Raw genomic sequence first — 19,046 nt, forward strand, 5'->3', positions numbered from 1 at the left:
CTGTTTAACATTTAAAAAGCTTATTGAAACATTTTGGAACCTGCATAAGACAGACTCCATATTTGTCACCTTCGAGGCACATTGTCACCACCAACTGTCCATGTGAAGAACTGAGTGTAACTGCGACAGGTTTGAAAAGGTTGATACCTGCAATTCATTACACAACTGAAATCATAACTATGTGCTTCGGACCTTGTCATGGGACCAGATAAAACTAGTTGGCTGATGTGTGGAAATCTCTCCTCCTTATACAGCTATTGTCCTGTTTCATTGAGGAGACACTGGTTATTTTCCTGTGAGATCATGCTCGAAGGTGTTATGAGCAGATCAAATTTTGTTCTGCTGGGATCCATGTTTATAAGTCATATCAACACAGAGAATAATTTTCATTTTACTGCCTCCTAAATCAACAACAACTGAAAAGACAATGGAAAGTTAAAATCTGTGGGGGACAAGACACCTTGTTGAACGATATATTTAATAGCTCTATAGCTAACATGAGACAACAGCTAATGTTAGCATTCAACCGCTACTGGCCAGTACTGAAAATAATGCATGAAAAAATTTGCCATATCAGTGTTTTTACAACATTTCGCAGCTCTTTATAAAAATCTGGATCTTGTGAATATAGATGTGGTTTCATCGGGGGCTTTTTCAGCTGCAGTATGGAAATGAATAGGGCTAGAAACCTGTAACCGTCACCAGTGTGTGGCTTTAAGACGTTTCAGTTTAAGGGGACTGTTGGGCCTTGGTGGAGGTACACGCTCTACTGAACGCCATAGTTTTATTAATGCTTTGGTTTTTTAACGTAAGTGACACTGAAGGTGAGGTTTCTTTCAATAACCAGTTAATTAGAGTAAAGTAAATTAACAAAAGACCAAGCAGAATCTCCCTTTGTTTTGGTGGTTATATTTCAACATCAGCATATTTTCTTGGCAGCATATAAAAAAACAGAAAAGAAACAAAGACTACAGCTAAATACCAGTCTCTCTAAGCCATCTCTGTACAGTGTAGGTCCGACTGATGAGACCACCCTTCATTGATTCCTTTCTGTATCAAAAGTTGAAATCCAAAAAACAATCTACTAGTCTCTAATAGAAACTTGAATAAAAATGTGTAGATCAGCCCGAATCCTCTCAGACCTACACAAGTGTGTCACTGATGGTGGAAAAATGTCTTGGTTTGTAGTTTGTAGACATTTTTTCTGAGTGCCCCTGCTGTCCAAATAATTATAATTGTTCAAACAATGTCCGAGTCAGAGACCAAATTTAGGGACAGAATGAACAACAAATCTCCAGGTACAGGAAATAACAAGCAGAAAATAAACTCTTGACATTTTTTACAAGTCCCTGGTGCCTCATCATAAATTTGAGATCCATTGTTTGGTTTTTTTAAGTTGAATATGAGCTATATTATATATATTCTATCCTGATGTGCCTGAGTGATCATAAAGAACTGCAGCCTGCTTCAGAACAGAATATATCACATTTAAATGCCGGAGTCTGCAACACTTTACTGGCCAGTGGTAGAGCACTACAAAGGGATTAGGCTGTCAGTAGAGATGTCATTATTCAGACTAGTAGAGTGGCGGGGAAAGAAGTCCATCCACTACGAGTTGTCTTGGCAAAAAAAAACAAAAAATAAAAAACAGGGCCTAATTCCAGGAGAACAGAAGGTTACGGGATCAAGGCCAATAACATCGTCCCAGATGATTGGTGAAAGGGTGAGATCTACCAGAGAGATACAGAGGAGCAAAAAGTGAGTGTGTCTGATTAAAGGCTAGTTCCTCTCCTGCACAAATACAGTCTCCTGTGGACAAAGTCCCGCCTCCTGCAGCGTGATGTCATAGTCCAAGTGGGCAAGCTTCCTTCTAGGAAAGTTGGTGACGAGTTCGAAGCGTTCATTAGGGTATCCTTTGGACTGGACGTGTCTTACCAGCGCCTTGAAAAGAGAGTGATAAACCAGGAGTCAAAATCATTTATCATGTGATATACAGAATGATCCCATTTATTTGACTACAATAAATATGAAGCTGAGACAAGCTGTTGTTTACTTAGCTTAGCATAAAGACTGGAAACAGGAGGAACAGCTAGCCTGGTTAAAATAAAGCCCTCTACCAGCAACTCTATGGTACCTTGCTATGGAGGACTGTTTCGTATCTTTATTCAAGAGCATGGTGGTTCAGTTTGAGAGCATGCTCAGGTTTTTTTAATGCTTTCACTCTCAACCTGTGATCTCACTCAAATATACCCTTTCTTGTGCTCCAGCTTCAGCTCTTCTCCATTTTTACTTTTGCTCTTAGATTTTTAAAGCAACATGTCTGTCACATTTCCCCAACCACAGAATGCCAGGTGAAGTGATGATGAATGAAATTGCCAGGGTGTGTTCTCACCAAAAGTTTTGCTTTAGAAGACAAGGAAATTTGCTCTCTCTGTCCATCTGGGTAACGGAGCATCAACCTGGCTTTGGGACCTATGCAGGGAAAAGAGGAGAAAAAAACAAATGACATGAAAAACAACCAAAATTAAGTCTGGAAATTCTAAATTGGAAATTCTAAAAAGGGCATGCTCCAGTTCTTACTGAGTGCTGCTGAATACTTTAGCAGAGGCTGACAGAGCCAAATGCTCTTCTGCACAGAGGATTATCGAGTCCTAGTACGTGTTCGATATTTAAGATGTGCATTTAAAGGGACTCGTATAGTATGAAAAGAACAGTGATGGGGCAAACAAGCAGAGGCCCACAGTAAGCAATGAGAGCGAGCTGACCAGTAGGCGTCATCAACTTGATTGCGCGCATGAGTGTTTTGAACTAAGACTTTTATTTCCTGTACTAGGTGAACGGTAGAACAGGACAACAAACTTGGAGAATTGTAGCAACGGTACGAGTGTTTGTGAAATGTTTCATACAAACAGGATAAAAAACAAACTGGCACAACCAGATGACCATGACAGCCATGTTTGTTTTTATTCTTAAATCACGTCTGATGAAGGAATAGTGTGTGTGTGTGTGTTTGTAACGTATCTGGATTTGAGTCTCAGAATTCCTTTGTTTACATGTGTTAGTGTGAGGTCCTGCATCGTCTAGTGTGTGTGTGTGTGTGTGTTTTCATTATCAAGGGATAAACCATTGGTTAGACTTGTCAGTACGTCTGTGGTCTCCCATATTTTTATTTTTATGAGATGTGATAATCCTCTAGTATGCAGCAGGCTTTAGAAGTTGAGTTCTCATTAATTAACTGTTGACACACATTTTGAGAGGAGTCTGTCTGCAAGCTAAAGACACAGACTGACTTTTTCCACTCTGATACAAACCCACCCTCATACTCATCACAGCTGTATCAGGTTAAGATTTTAGACACTCGTACCATTGTCATCAGGACAGTCCACGTCAGAGGCGTTGGTGGTGCTGGTCTTCGCCACTCCAGCGTTTTCTGCTGCCGAGGGACAGTGGTTGTCCCCTGAATCTGGGCCAGGTTGAGGATGACGAGGACCAGCAGCCGAGGGCTCCAGGTGGTTCTTTTTGCTCTCCTCTTTCTTGTGACTGTGGTTGTTTTCTTTGTATGGAGACTTTCTGTGGGAGGAAGTCGAACTGTCGGGATGTAGACGCTGCTGTGCCACTGTGGCTGAAGGGACCGTAGCATGCTTGCTGGTAGAACTTTTCTCTTCATGGGGTGCTGGCGTTTCACTGTCTGAGCCATCAACAGAGATAGGACCCTCGCTGTCAGAGAAAGGTTCTGCATCCGATTCGTCATCTGATCGAGGGGAATCAGGAACTTCTGGGACATTTGAAGACTCGTAGTGGGTCTCCTGTAGGGAGGCTCGGATTGCTGCCTCCAGCTGACTGTCTTCACTGGCATCTATCAGACTCTCCTAGAAACAAAAAGATAGTGCAGCTGTAGAAAACAAGCTGGGTAATATAAAAGGGGGTGATAAGATGGATGCGAATTCATAGAAATATTAATGACTAAGCAGGTAGACCATGCTGTTAATCTATCCATCTTCTACATGTCATGCATCCATTACTGCCAGCAGGAGAAAATGACAACATATTGATGACCCAAGTCTCAGATGATGGCTCTACAACTGCTAAGAGTTGCCACAGAAGAAGAAACTGTGAAGAAGAAATAAAATGAGGATTAGAGGGGACACAAAGGACGAGAGACCCACAGAGCGAGCCCGTTTGGCAGGAGGTGCGTGGCAGGATGGCCCGTCAAGCTGCCCGTGCTCTGCCAGGAAGCCGGTCACTTGCTCCAAGAACGATGCCACATCTAGCTGGTTCCACTCCACCATTTTTTGTCCTAGAAAGGTCAGTAAATAAATTAATTTAGAGAACATTATACAGGCAAAGAATGAAACTGACAGGTCATGTTTCAAATGCATTAAAATGGAACTAGTTTCCCTATGCTCTGACTTGGCTGCGCGAGCAAGGTATGTTTTCACTCCAGAGTTTGAGTAAGCTGATTGGTCAAAGGTCAAGGTCAACAAAAATATACAGTCAGAGAAAGACTTTTTCCAAGATAAATCCACCAACAATAGGACTAGAAAGACAATAAAGCTTATATTGATCATAGTCAAAATACATTTTTGAGGGTATTTTGCATCCCAAGAACTATGGACACAATCTGAAGCTTAAAAAATCTGGGAATATACTGCTCATGTAGGTTTATGCAGTTCCCCTCAAATATTTTCCATTTGCAGATTAAAACATTCTCAGGTTTAGCATTAGCTGTTTAACTAAGTTTTATTCTGTTTGTACTGTCACACAGATGATAGCAGAGTTTTAAAAAAGTCCTAGCTATTGAGAATAATGATACAAGGATCAAGGACACACATTACTATTGTTACAATGGTGTTGCATCCCACAATTAAATTACTTCCCCATAATGCAACATCTCATCTTCTCAGTTATACAAGCAAGAAATATATGTTGTCAAATTAGAAAAATATACCTGAGAGATCTATCAGAGCAGAGTGTGTGACACTTGTTCTTTAAGCTTTCTAATCAGTCTTCTGTGCATTTACTGACTTCTAAATACCAGGTAGCCCAAATGCAATATCACTGCCTCAATTCACATGAACTCTCTGCTCACCAGTCCGGGGGTCGAGGATGGAAATGTAGGGAAACTTGTTCAGCTTATAAAACTGAATGTATCTTTGTCCCTCTTCACTATCGTGATAAACCTGTAATGACAGAAATAGAAAATTTAATGAAGATACAGAGTAAAAACACAGAGAGACTCACATCTTCTTTTCTGTGATTTACCAACTTTGTCGCCTCATCTTGCAGCACGTAGGATATACTGTCTCTGGGTGATGCACTGTTTCTAATATTCAATGTACCTTTGCTTAAAAGGGCCATATGAAAGTTTTAGTGTATGTTGTTCCGTATCAAACTAGCAATGCAAGCAACTATAGTGAAGAAGTAGTTTTGCTCCAAGGGCCTATTAGATGACCTCTCGTCTTGTTGTGTTTCTATTTGTACTGCTGATTATCCACTTTTTGTGCATGGATCATTAACTTCAATTTGTTTTTATATCACATCGGTTAAATCTTGGAAACCCTGGAGCAAAAAAATGAAAATTAAGAGTTTTAAAACCACATACCTGCCAGAAAATGAAGTGCTCTCTGATTATGGTCTTCACTGCATCGTTACTCCAAACATCTCTGTTCAGGCACTGACAGGCGAAGTCCTGAACATTTTGAATGTTGATCATTAGCCACTTGTTCTCCAGCTGCCCACAGTCTTTTGCCTGTAAACACAAAAGAGAAAATACAGAATGAACAAAACAACACATTTAATTAATTTGATTTTATAAATAGCAAATGGTGAGATTACTAAAGCTGGTCATTTTAAGAACCAAACTGATTTGGAAATTGGGTTGTATCATAAGGTGAAGTTTTTCCTTTGTGGAGAACGGTCATAACCATCGACATCAGTGATCAGTATGTGCTCATTTATCATGGGGGACCATGTCTCTAACAGCTGATTTAACAAATACCAGTGAGTGAATTACACTGTCATTACAAAATTGACAACCTGCATACTCCTGACCTTTCTCCCTGTGATCCTTGTGAAATATCATGAAAAGTTCACACAAGATGAAGAAAGACCTGCAGTGTAATGTGTCCAGTTAGCGACTTCTTACCGTCTCAAAGCTGCCTTTGTGCATGAGCTCAATGGGAGGACGGAAAAGGTCTGCCAGGGTGCTAAGTTTCTTATCCACTGTCCCACCGTTACGCAGCTCCTGTTCCTGGCGGACTAGGAAGAGAAAAACATGCACAGTCATCACAGAAGGTAAAGGCACAGCCATAGAAAGCTTCAGTGAGAAAATACGGATTTTGTCAATTGGTTGTTGTAGGTTGTTATTATGCAACATTCATTTATACCCTGTTCATTACCAATCAGATTCATTAACCTTTTAAAATGGACACTTACTGTTGGCTGTGTTTTGGTTTAATGTACAATATGCAACTTTGGCTGCTAGGGGTACAAACAGTGGAGGGAAAAATAATGGCTTTTTCCTTCATCATGTGTCATTTGCCCTAGAGGTTATAGCAGAGATGGACAAAGCCACGTAATTAAAAGGCGACCAAAATGAAATGTCCTGTTTGCTTGAATAAAATTGTAAGTGAGTCAAGTCCACTTAATATATATCACAAGTCCAGTTGGTTTTAGACATTGTAATGAATTGTTTCATTTCATAAGCTCGGAAAACTGTAATATTACTCACTTGTTTCTGTTTGGAAGTCTCTGAAACCATCAAATATTGATCGAGCAGGTCGTCTTCGCTTTGGCACTGCACATATAACAGACACATCAAAAGTCACACTCATCGGATGATTGAAATAGCAGAGCCAGTAAAAAGAGCAGTTTAGATTCAGATCTATTAACATGAGATGGAATAAGGCAAAGAGCAGTACAATACCTCCAAACAGTGGTTCCGGTTCCACCAATATGTCCTGCTTCTGTGGAATGGGTGCTCGTACTTCACTATGGCAACAAATATGAATCAAAAAAAAGATTAACAATCTAGACCAAACGTTGATGTTAACCTATAATGATACAGTCTCTGATTTGATTTAACCACCCAGCATTATCCAAATCACCCAGTGCCTTGAATGCCAAATTTCCCTCCAACTCTGAAGTAGCAGAGACATTTATGGAGCACTATAAAAAAAGACAGTGTATCTTAAAACTGAAATAAGTTTATGAAGAAAGGTATGAACTTACTCTTCAGGTGGAGCTCTGCTGCTTGAAGCTGCTGAACTGGAGCTGGTGCTGGGCTCCTCTGCTATTGCGCCTCCATCCAGGAACATGGTCACCGCCATCTCCAGGTTGTTGTTGCATGCTTCCAACATATGCTTCCCGACACTCTCTGTGGCTCCTAGAGGAGGACACAGACATGCTGATATTCAGAAACACATGCCCATAAAACTTCACAAGTAAATGTGTCAACATTCACAAGATCCATGTAATTCATTCAGTGCCAGAGTTTAAACATGCAGAACAATGTAGCCCATTGACTACTTTTACTTCTTTATCAAGATGTAAGACTTAAATGTCCAGTGTGTAAGATTTAGGTGAAAGGGACCTATTTAATATAGAATAATCCTCATGATGTTTTCACTACTTTGTTTCATCTAAACTGTATCAATTGTAGTTTTCTTTAGCCCAGAAAAGGCCTTTTATATTTAAATACTTAAATATTTACATCGAGGGGGTCCTCTCTATGATGGCCACTATGTTTTTTACATTAGTCCAGACTGGACAAACTAAACACCCTTTGAGTTATTATGACAACTGAAGGCTAATACAGGTTCTTTTCCATGTTTGGGAGGGGAGGGGAGGGTGAGGGGTGTTCAGCTGCAACATGCAACTTCAACACTAAATATCACACAATTCTACACTCTGTACCTTTAAAATCTACACTGATACAATCACGCTGTGTAAAACAATCAATTGAGAAACTGATTATGGATAAATTCACATAACTGACATCCCCTTACAACCTTGCTTGCACTTTGAGATCCTCTGTCAGGAACAGATTCTCAGCTAAAGACTATGGATAAAATTCCCTGATTTGTCCAAAGTCTATTTTTATTACTGCACACACTGGCACACATTCACTGTTTTTCTGTGTATTTCTACTTATGTGTTTTTCATTTGTGAAGTGCTATATAAATAGAGATAATATTATCACTGTGTTATACAGCAATCCTGTGATAATACATTATTTGCACCACTGCTTCCAACAATCAAACACACTGTAAGTAATAAAAGAAACTGATACAGGTCAGTATAAAAGGTATTAAAAACATCTCTGCCAGCTGACAAATATAAATCATTCCTTGTATTGTTGTTCCCTATTATTATTTGCTTGGTTCTGCATAAGTTTCTAATTCTGAATGTGTTCTCATTATAATTCATTGTTACCTGTCAAGCACACTGAATAGACACAGCCATGACGAATTACACCATTTTCGCCTCAAACCTTTTTCAGCATTCCTCCTACGCATTCTGACTTGTATTGTATTTGACTTTTTTATAGTAAGTTCTTTGTACCATGCTTTTATTTTAATTTAACTATTGCACAGCTGAGCTGACTTGTTTCTTCTTGTCCAACACCTTTCATTGTACTACTGAACTTGTGTAAACTTGAACATGACAGATAAAAACTTGAAACTTGATTTTTAGGTTGTGAAAACTGCCCTTCAATAAAAGGTCCAGGGTCATAACTGTGATCATTTTTGGGTGATTGTTTTTGAGCTGTGAAGCACTCTGAATTGAATTTGATTTGTTTGAAATGTGCTACTTAAATACAGTTTGATTGATGTAAAACTTCTACCAAAACTAAAATGAAAGCAAAACCACTTCCACAAGTGAACACCACGTTAAAAAGGACTACGGTGGGATTTGGTACAAAGAAGGCAAAGTACAGGTCACACGATCTGGAGCGAATAAGAGAAAACATGCTGAAAACAAAAAACAGAATGGCCGTGTAATATATTCAGATTATTAATGCACACAATGGCGGCACAAATGATAAAGTTAAGCAATTGAGAGAACACGATCAGAGGTTGAACTTTCGTTGTGTTTTAACTGAGGAACTGCACAGTCTGACTACAGCGATCCCTCCACTGGCACTGCGCATGTCCGTTACACTTCCCGAGTCTAGTAGCAGCCCCCGACCTGAGGCTCCTGTTTCCTCCGATAAATAACTTCAACCTGAAAATATAAAACCAGACCCGTCCTTTCGAACAGCGTCCACACACACACACAAAAACACACACCAGGTCGTGCGAGCGAGCCGTGAAAGGCGGAGAAACGTGTCCAGTGTGGCTGGCAGCACGGCGAGAGTGGAGGTGACAGTGAAGGCAACGCGAAGCCTGGCTGCCGATGAAGAAGGGAAACGTTCTGAGCCGACGTCCATTCCACATTTATCGAGCAGCCAGAGCGGAAACCCCCACAGAAAAGCAGCTCAGTGCGGGCGAGATAGCGTCTTCAACCACCACCACGCAGGTCATCAGACATTTCTAAGTGACTGTGGTGGATATGATCCCGAGCTCGTGGGTTTCTGCTCCATTTCCCGAGTGTTTCCCCGGAGTTAAGCAGATCGGTGGCTCTGCTTTCCCCCTGTGTGTGGAGCATTGACAGCGCAGCGGCCAGACACTCAACGTGCCTTCTCTCCCCTGCTCGCTGGTTTCCTGTGTTTTCGGGACTCGGGAGCTGCTCCTGCTGCTCAACTCAAAGCTCCTGAGCAGCACCAACCTGAAATGAAATGTTGTTCTCACCTGTTATTGCTGTGAATTGTTGTATTAACCCATTCATCCCCGGAGCTGAGGCGTCTCCGAGCGCCGCCATCTTACCGCCACAAACAACAACATAAATGTGGCGCATGCGCGGCGCCGTCCTTTTCCCCACTTCGCCTGGCGCGGCGCGAGGCCCACGCGTCACCGCGCAGGTCTGCGATGCATTGTGGGTCGCGTAGTTCAAGGGGTCGCTTGACTGTGAAAATGTTATTACATGTTTTAAAGGTCCAGTGTGTGAGATTCACGTGAAAGGAAATTATTGGCAGAAATTTAATTTAGAATAATCCTCATGATGTTTTCACCAGTTTGTTTCATCTAAATTGTATCAATTGTAGTTTTCTTTACCCCAGAAAAGGTCCTTTATATTTAAATACTTTATATTTACATCAAGGGGACCCTCTCTACGGAGGCTGCCATGTTTTTTACATTAGTGCAGACTGGACAAACTAAACACCTTTTGAGTTTTTGTAACAACTGAAGCTACCACAGGTTCTTTTTCATGTTTGGAAGGAGAGGGTGAGGTGAGGGCTGTTCAGCTGCAACATGCAACTTCAACACTAGATATCACAACATTCTACACTCTGAACCTTTAGAGCAGAATCACTGACTTCATTATAAACCTTCTGATTTTGTACAGTACGTTTTTCACACCCATAAATTAGTATTGCAAATAAAAAAAACCTGTCCAAATTCATGATGACATATTTTAATTAATAATTAGCTTTTACCTCTTTCTTTTCCCCCCGTATATTATGTTATATCTCCTTTTTTGACAGAATTTATGTATGTACTGTTTAATTTATTGTATCTTATATTTATCTATATTTATTTAACTGTCCTGTCACTTTAGCTGACTATTTTCTGTGTTGAGTAGATATCTGTGATAGACACTGACATAAATTGGTGGGGTAAATTTCTACATGAATCATGTTGTTAATCATTTTAGGTTAATTTTACATATACAAATGAGAATGGACTGGCACCAAAATAAAAGACATTAAAAAAAACAAATAATCAATTATTTTGAATTCATTTTAAAGTGACTTTTAATGAATCGACTAACCTTTATTGAAATCCCCTGCCTTGTACAAACATGCATTTTCTGTTTCTGAATAATTATGTTTTGATCTCTTTGTTGCAAATGAAGAACGTTAGAAAATGAGTTGATAGTGTCATCTTAAACAATATTTCATCCAGATTGGCTTCGATCAGTCATGACAAATATAACAGTTTATACATTAAAGCTACATAGACTTAAGTTGTGTAATTTTATTATTATTTGCATAATACATTCAGTTTGAAAACAGCATCAACCAAGTCCAAACACTGAAACTCAGTTCTAACAACAGAGAGCTAATAGCAGTTGCTCATTCAATGGCCCCTTAAGGTCAAGTTATTTTTATTACCGTATCTCACACCAATCTGTTGTGCTGCCTGGCGTAAACAAGAAAGAAAAAAGATAACACTTTACAAAGGGAAGGTGATAATGGCACAGACTTTCTACATAACTTGTCCAAACTATATTTACAAATACACAAAGTGACAGCTCCAATCCCACTGGTCAATTGTAAAGTAATTTAAACCCAAATATAAAATGACAGTACATCCATATCGGAGATAATCAGTAAACCATAATGTCCCTTCGTTTTGAATATAATTAATATTTTCAAGGTGAGCTATGGTCCAATTTGCTAACCGTGAAGAATTGGATTTAAAAGGTTTGTAACTGCAATTTCTATTCCATTGAAAAAAGATCTGTTAGCTACTGATATCTCTATAATACCAAGCATTGTTACTTTGATTGAGTATTCACTCAGGCCACTATAAGCTCATTTGCAGGTAATTTAAATTTTTGACCCAGTGCTGTGCTGAAATCAGAGGTTTCTGTATCACTGTTACATGTGACCTTTTTCAACCTGAGATGGGAAATTACTTTCATATAAAAGATGCCTTTTAATTTTAAATAGGAATAAATCAAGTGCACTCAAGCGTTATATACAAGAGAGAATAAATCATTCACTATTGGTTCAACATGGCAAAATGGCCAATCAATATACGTACATCAGTATTCTGTACTTAAGCAACACTGAACACCAACGGAGAATTAATACTGAACATGTCAATGTGGTGTCTAAAGTAAATTTCGAAAAAATTGGATCTGCACACATCATGAAGTTTATCAAACATTGGGAAACATCACTCGTTAGTGTCAACTTCTGCCCTTCACCAGTGAATATACTTCAAAAACAGTCGATATTTTCCTGTGATCACTTCAGATAAAATGTATGACCAAAAGAGAACCAAGGTTGTTATCAGTGATGTATTTAAGGTTACAAAAAACAATACCACTCAGAGCACAAAGGTGAATAAAAATTACTAGATTCACCCCTCTTACATGAACTGCATCAGAATTTCACGGGTTCTTCCCTGGCCTATGACCAATCCCACTACCAAGTGGTAGAAGAATTGCTTCTGCACTTTTTGCATAAACCTGATGACAAACAATCAAAGCAAACCAATGGACACGGGTGAAAAACAAAATGTGGGCAGTGACGTACAGAAGTGGGGCGGGGGTGATGTACCACTGATTACAAACAATCTTTATGAACACATTAAAATGATCTTACATTCTCATGAGCTTTATTTTACTGCACAAGTCCCTCTTGTTGAACAGAAAATCGGCCTCTGAGCTGTTTTGAAGGAATAGACTTCTTCATTAAAATGACTCTTCAGTTTATGCTGATATGTTTGCCTTAGAAAACATGGACGTTACTGAACTGCGTCGGGTTCATTTTAGATGATTCCGTGACAAACATGTTTGTAAATAAGACAATAAGTATGTATTCCGAAGATTAAAATACATAAATTATGTTTTGTCATGGAATCTCCTATTAATGTGTTTAATTGTTGTACGGGGTGAGAACAGTCTCATCCTGTTCAACCAGAAGGAATAAAGTCACAATAAAGTCCTTCAACTATTAACAATGCCACCCTTTTCCTGTCTTATGTTCGCAGTGCAACTTCAACAATGCAGTAAATGAGACTGGTTTCTTATTTTGCTAATGGGCACTGTATGAATGAGGAGGGAGATGTCTCCATACAGTGTCCTACACATGCAAAATAATAAAATAAAAACAAGTGCAGAGGAAATGTGGGGGTGCGATGGGCTTCAGGTACTTTCACAGCTCATATCCAGCTTAATAATTAACTTAGCCTCCTAACAATAGTATAGATCAAGGTGTGAATGAGTGCATACATGCATGCATGCATGTATGTTGAGTGGGCCTGGGGGAGTTTATTGTTGGAATGTATATTTGTGTATGAAGTGACTATAATGATTCAGTGAGGCCAATGTGTTTCTATAGGCAGGGGAGGCAGGGGAGTGAGGTGAGAGGTGAGAGGGGTGAGGGAGGTGAGGGAGGTGAGAGAGGTGAGGGAGAACACTGTGAAGTTGGCAGGTTTGTCGTATACAGCAGTTTAGAAGCGGATGAAGGTTGCATCAATCTGGCGTACACTGGGTAGCGCCAGCATGATCTTTCGTCGATACTGTGGGTCCTTCTGTAGCGGGTTTCTTTCGAGATAGACCGTCTCCAGAGACTTGGCGTTCTTCAGCTCATCGAGGTCTGACCAGTTGTCAATTTGATTATCGTTCATCTGGGGAGAGAATGGGAGAAAATGTAGCCAATGAGAAGACACGGTTAGCATTGTCCTGCATGGCAGAGGACTTTTACAACAAATTCATTTTTGGGAGAGTGTTAAATAATCAACTGTTGTTTAATCAGTCAAAAGGTACGATTAGTAAGACTTTAAATTCTGATCAGGATGTTTATAGACTTAATTATCAGTTCCATGTTTGTAGTTTTATTATCCAGACGATTAACTTTAAAAGACCCTGTGGAAACCCCGTGAAAAAGTCTTAACATTGACAGATTATTTTTGCCACAGGCATCTGGGTCCTGTATAAATAGTGTTGATAAATAGGAAGTGTCAACAAGTAACTGATGGATGACTTATTACATACATATTAATTGATAAGTTGCATTTTAGATGTTATAGCAGAATATGCACTATATATTTAAATGATTAATACCAACTCACTGCTGTTGTGCATACAGTCTAATTGGCATTACTTATTGAGACTTTAAATTAAACAGATATATAAATTACAGATTAAAATCCATAAGTATATAATAAAAAAAGAGTTTAATATTTTTTGTATAATTTCACAAATAATCCATACCCAGAATTCCTGCAGCTCCGTCAGATGACTGATGTTCTCAATGTTTCTTACACGATTGGCTGCAATGTCCAGGGTTGTGAGCTTTTTCTATGCAGGTAAACAAACAATGTGTTACAAAGTACAGAATTAACTTTCTGTATATGTTCTCACATTTAGCAAAACGCATGATGGACAGTTTGTCATCAAGTCCTTTTAGAAATAGTGCAATTAAGATTCTATAACTCACATTGTTCTCCAAGCCCTCGATGACCTCAATGCCATTGTGGCTCAGATAGAGCTCTCTCAGGTTGACAAGGTTCTGCATACCCTCAATTTTAGTAATCCGATTACTCTGAAAATAAATGTACGCAACGTTGTTAACCAACATGTCCATATGCATACATAACTTACATTTTCGGAAACACTCATGAAGTGCTGAAAAACATTTGCATTACCTGAATACTTAAGACAGTCAGGTTGTGCAAACCCTCCAAATTCTGAAACTTAGTTATTTTATTGGTGCCAAGAAACAAACTTTGCAATGATCCGAGAGTATCCAGGTTCTCTATAACCTGTGAACACAACAAGTTAAACAGAAAGAAAATAAGCATGTTAAAATTGAGTCATGATTACTTCACTACTGACCTATGAAGTATTTTTAACACTAACATCACAGCAACACGTTAAGATGTACACAACATCTATAAAAAGGTTTAACCATCTTCAAACATCTCACCCTGATTCGATTGGAACCCAGCTCCAGCATCTCCAGGCCTGTCAAGTGTTCCAAGTTGGAAATGCTGCTAATTTTGTTGTGAAGTAGAAAAAGCTTCTTCAGCTGGGTCAACTGCTCCAAACCCTCCACTTTCCTCAAAACGTTGAAGGACACATCGAGCTGCCTGTTGGTCCATCAAACAAATGTCTCCATTAGAAGTCATTGTAATTAAAATCTGGGTTCTTTGTTCTGTAATATCTGCCATATCAAAAAATATTATACAACTTTATATCTACATTTACCACTTCAGCCCTCTATGGATGCATCATATGTGGAGATAACGGAGAGTTTTTCCAGACTTACTCCAACTGTGTGAGGGTGTGCAGGTTCTCCAGTTTGCGGATCTGATTGTCGTAGAGATCTAGTTCCTGCAGTGACGTCAAACTGTCAAGGTTTTCTAACTTTTTAATGAGGTTTTGTCGTAAGGAGAGTGTCTGTGTGGAGATGAAGAGAACGTGAAGTTACAGAAATATGACTTGATTTTTATCATAGAATGTAAATTAAAGAATGTAAACAGGAGGAAAATAATTGGAACTAAGATAAAAGACCATTCTCAGTAACTGAAGTTACTTACTTTGGCCTTTTGTAGCACCTCCAATCCTTCAATCTTTCCAATACGACAATGAACAAGATCAACATCCTAGAAAGAAGATGGATAACTATAGATTGTCTTTTAGAGAAAAGATACAGCTGCAGTGGTGAAACATTTGGGAAATATATTTATATATTTTCAAAATTAAACATTTTGTGATTTGTATCCCAAGCAACAATAAGTGAACATTCTAAAATACATAAAAGTGTTTAATGATCATCCAACCAAAAGCAGTCATTATAAATATAGGACATTGATATGGATATGGTTAATATCTGCATTTCCCCCCAGGGCCAAATTACTCTACAGTGGTTTCTACAGGTTTTTATCTGTTACAATGGGCAGTGATAGAAATGAGACACCTGGCTGAAGAAATACATTTGGCAAGACAGAGAGGTGAGAGCTTCTCAGCTTTCGTTGCGTTCATGACATCGAATATGATGCACCGGGGGGGGAAAAACAGAAAGGCAAATTCTTCTACTGGCAATCGTTAATGAATCAATCACCTTTTTTGGAAGGTTTACCAGTGTTTAGAAAATCTGTGTATACCCTCTGATTTTGGTGTAAAAGAGGTATACACTGTTAGTGTGAATGATTGTTTGTCTTTGTATGTTTGCCCTGTGGGTGGAATGTCCAGTGTGTACCCTCAATGGATAAGTGGTATAGAGGATGGATAGATCGATGGATGAGTACATCTGAACAGCAGTAGTGTTTTTAGACCCTGTTCTAACCTCTTCCTCAGGGTCCAACGTTATGGTGTCCATGTCAACAGGAGACTCTTCTTTACCTTCAACAAGAAGGAAATTACATCAGATAAAATAACAAAGCTGCATCAAGGAAGGGTATTAATAAAAAGATACAGCCACAAAAAGCTTCTTAAAACAGTCGAGGAGACTGATTGGTGGTTATTTAACACTGCCATGATAGATGGCTAGTTCTTGGTCGTGTCAAATTGATATCAGCTGACAGGCTGGTTTAGAAAACATCTTCCTTTCAACGTGGCAGAGCTGCAGATGTATTGATTTACTTGTGGCAGCGGGCTGATTGGGGTCCACGTCTCCATTGATACTCTTCCTCCTGGTCTCATCATCCCCGGACTCCTCGGACTCACCCCTCCGGTCCACTGCAGTCAGCAGACGAGCACAAGAGAAGCTCATTAGATGAAGATCTAGATTGTCTGGTTGCTATCGATGTAAAATCACGTTCGTGCACCCTGACACACGCGTGGCCCCATCGGGACTACAACTCCCAGTGGACACATCTGACCGTGACTTGCTGTTATTCAGTTTTTAGAGGCAGCTTGCAGGCTAAGGTTAGCTCACTCCCATTAAGACACACGCTGAGCACTGCTAACTATGTTAGCGAGCTAGTTAGCAGACTGGACCACGTTTAAAGCTGAAATTTGCACATGTCACCACGGCGGACATGTCTATGTTAAACATAACATCCACTCTTTATATATTATACGTTTTTTTAAAGGTCAGAGAAAGTGAACTTGTTAATATGTGGATTAGCAAGGCGGGGTGAGTTGACTGAATAGCGTTTCACTAGCGAGTCTTGTTGTTAGCCTGTTAGCTCGCTAGCTAGCCAAGGATGGAGATCTGCTTAGTAACAAGGAGAACGAGTCGCCGGATGTGTTCACATGAAGCCGCCGCTGTTCATCCGCACGAGCACCGGCGCACCCACACGATACAAACATGTCGCGGCTGCATCGTCCCACATTTACCCACCTTCCATTTCTTGAAGCTCTCCAGCAGAAGCCATGTTTCCTGTAAACACTACTGACAACCGCTCAGCCAATCCGGTGGAGGCTCATCCCGCGGCCACACACAAGGGGGCGCTGTGGCACACAGAGAAGGACTGGCTCGTGTCAACGATTGAGTTTACACCTTAAAACCACAGACTGTATATAAAGAGCTTAAGATCTAAATAATACATAATGTGATAATAATCCTGATCATATTTACTGGTATTTTGCTTTGCCACTGTTTCATATGTTTAATGTTTTGTTTCTTTTATTCTTTCTATTTGTGTTTACTTGTATGTAATGCCATCTCCTTTCTGTTATTTATTTGTAATACCTTCTTTCACTTGATGTACATCGAATATAAAACACACATCAGTAGAACTCTCAAGTATTCCGCGTGAAGAAAACATTCATAATATATTTAAATATTATTCTTTTTGCTGTCTATTTAAATTTGTTTTAATATTTACACATATCTGTTAATATAATAATATAATCCCTCTTTCTTTTTTCTTGAATTATTTTTGAATCCTTATAGCTCCTATGTATGTGTGTCTTTGTCTTTTTATTCTCATGTGTTTCTTATTGTTGAAAGTTGCCTTACTTTACCTTGCCTCATGCATTGTGATTTTTCAAATGTATTCTTTTTGTTCACCCCTGTTTACTATTTCATTGGTACGGATCATTGTCCAACAAAAAACTTAGGTCCCTGTTGAAAATTCCCATTGCAGGCTTATGTGGCCTTGCTGCCTTTAATTCTAGGAACTAGAGCATGAAATGAAAGGGAAAGAAATATACTTAAAAAAACAAACAAACAAACCCCCACCCCATGAAAAACGCATCACTTAGAGTGGGCAGGGTCACAAGATTTTAAAACCAAGGTCTAAAAAAAGTGTAATTTGACCATGTATCACTGCACAGCACAGAACCTGGCTCCCTCACAGCCCACTGTTTATACAATCTTTTCCTGTGTGTCCTGCATACCTTCCATTTTAGGATGATGCCTGTAGAAGACTGAGGAACGAGTACTTGAGATCTGGTCAAAACATAACATGTCACATTTTAAACATTCCACATACGCAGCAGATAAACAGAGCTGAAAACATCTTATGCTCCCCATGTCATTTGTTTCTGATACGTTTTTATAAGAACCATCACATGTGATTAAAAAAAATAGGACTGTACAGTAGAGATAATGCTTGACCTTTTATTTAGATAGACAGACGAAGAGACAGAGATGAACAATATGTTCCTTATTATCACACTAATAAAAACAACAGACCGCGTCAGTCAGGATAACGATACATTTAAAACTATAAGGCTTTGCTCCCAAAGATGAAGAGTAATTGTCAAGAAGCAGGGTCATGTTTAACTGGACCTCTGGCTAAATATTTTTGGAAGCTGCATGTCACAGAATCATTGACAAGCCGGGCAGCCGTTAAATGTACTTATTAACATTCCTTTACCATGGGTAATGTGTGGATAGACTCTGACTTTAACCACAGTGAAGCCTATAGATTTGTAAAGTTTCAGGAGAGTTTCAGCAAAGTTGTATTATTGTTTTCTCTCTAAAGTATGAGTTTGATGGTGTATTCACTTAGTCCAGCACTGTCATCTCACAGGTTCCTGATTTGAATCCCTGTTTGGGTCTTATTTTGTGGAGTTCACAAAACAGTGTGTCTGCATGTTTTTTTCTCCACAAACTCCCACCGTCTAAAGACATGCAGATTGGGGTTCGGTTGATTGGAGACTTTAAAGAAAGGTACAGAGTGTAGAATGTTGTGATATCTAGTGTTGAAGTTGCATGTTGCAGCTGAACAGCCCTCACCTCACCCTCTCCTTCCAAACATAAAAAAGAACCTGTGGTAGCTTCAGTTGTCATAAAAACTCAAAAGGTGTTTAGT

At 39.3% G+C, this 19,046-nt stretch overlaps 2 protein-coding genes across 2 annotated transcripts; both read right to left on the bottom strand.

Moving 5' to 3' along the window:
• Positions 1-893: 893 nt before the first annotated feature.
• ubxn7 (UBX domain protein 7) lies at positions 894-9,959 on the bottom strand. The gene is made up of 11 exons (XM_020103888.2): positions 9,792-9,959; positions 7,231-7,384; positions 6,926-6,990; positions 6,731-6,796; positions 6,146-6,258; positions 5,603-5,749; positions 5,090-5,180; positions 4,167-4,297; positions 3,365-3,869; positions 2,393-2,472; positions 894-1,941 (listed from the first exon to the last, which is right to left on the bottom strand). Exons 1-11 carry the CDS (start codon positions 9,895-9,897, stop codon positions 1,780-1,782), a joined length of 1,620 nt encoding a protein of 539 aa, XP_019959447.1. The 5' UTR covers positions 9,898-9,959; the 3' UTR covers positions 894-1,779.
• Positions 9,960-11,063: 1,104 nt separating this feature from the next.
• Positions 11,064-17,278, bottom strand: ppp1r7 (protein phosphatase 1, regulatory (inhibitor) subunit 7). Its single transcript, XM_020104041.2, has 10 exons — positions 17,126-17,278; positions 16,423-16,518; positions 16,127-16,182; positions 15,378-15,443; positions 15,107-15,237; positions 14,765-14,927; positions 14,484-14,600; positions 14,276-14,380; positions 14,050-14,136; positions 11,064-13,463 (listed from the first exon to the last, which is right to left on the bottom strand). The coding sequence occupies exons 1-10, from the start codon at positions 17,157-17,159 to the stop codon at positions 13,287-13,289; spliced, it is 1,032 nt and encodes a 343-aa protein (XP_019959600.1). The 5' UTR covers positions 17,160-17,278; the 3' UTR covers positions 11,064-13,286.
• Positions 17,279-19,046: the final 1,768 nt, after the last annotated feature.

Source organism: Paralichthys olivaceus, chromosome 16 (assembly GCF_024713975.1).
Source record: "Paralichthys olivaceus isolate ysfri-2021 chromosome 16, ASM2471397v2, whole genome shotgun sequence".
Classification (NCBI taxonomy): domain Eukaryota; kingdom Metazoa; phylum Chordata; class Actinopteri; order Pleuronectiformes; family Paralichthyidae; genus Paralichthys; species Paralichthys olivaceus.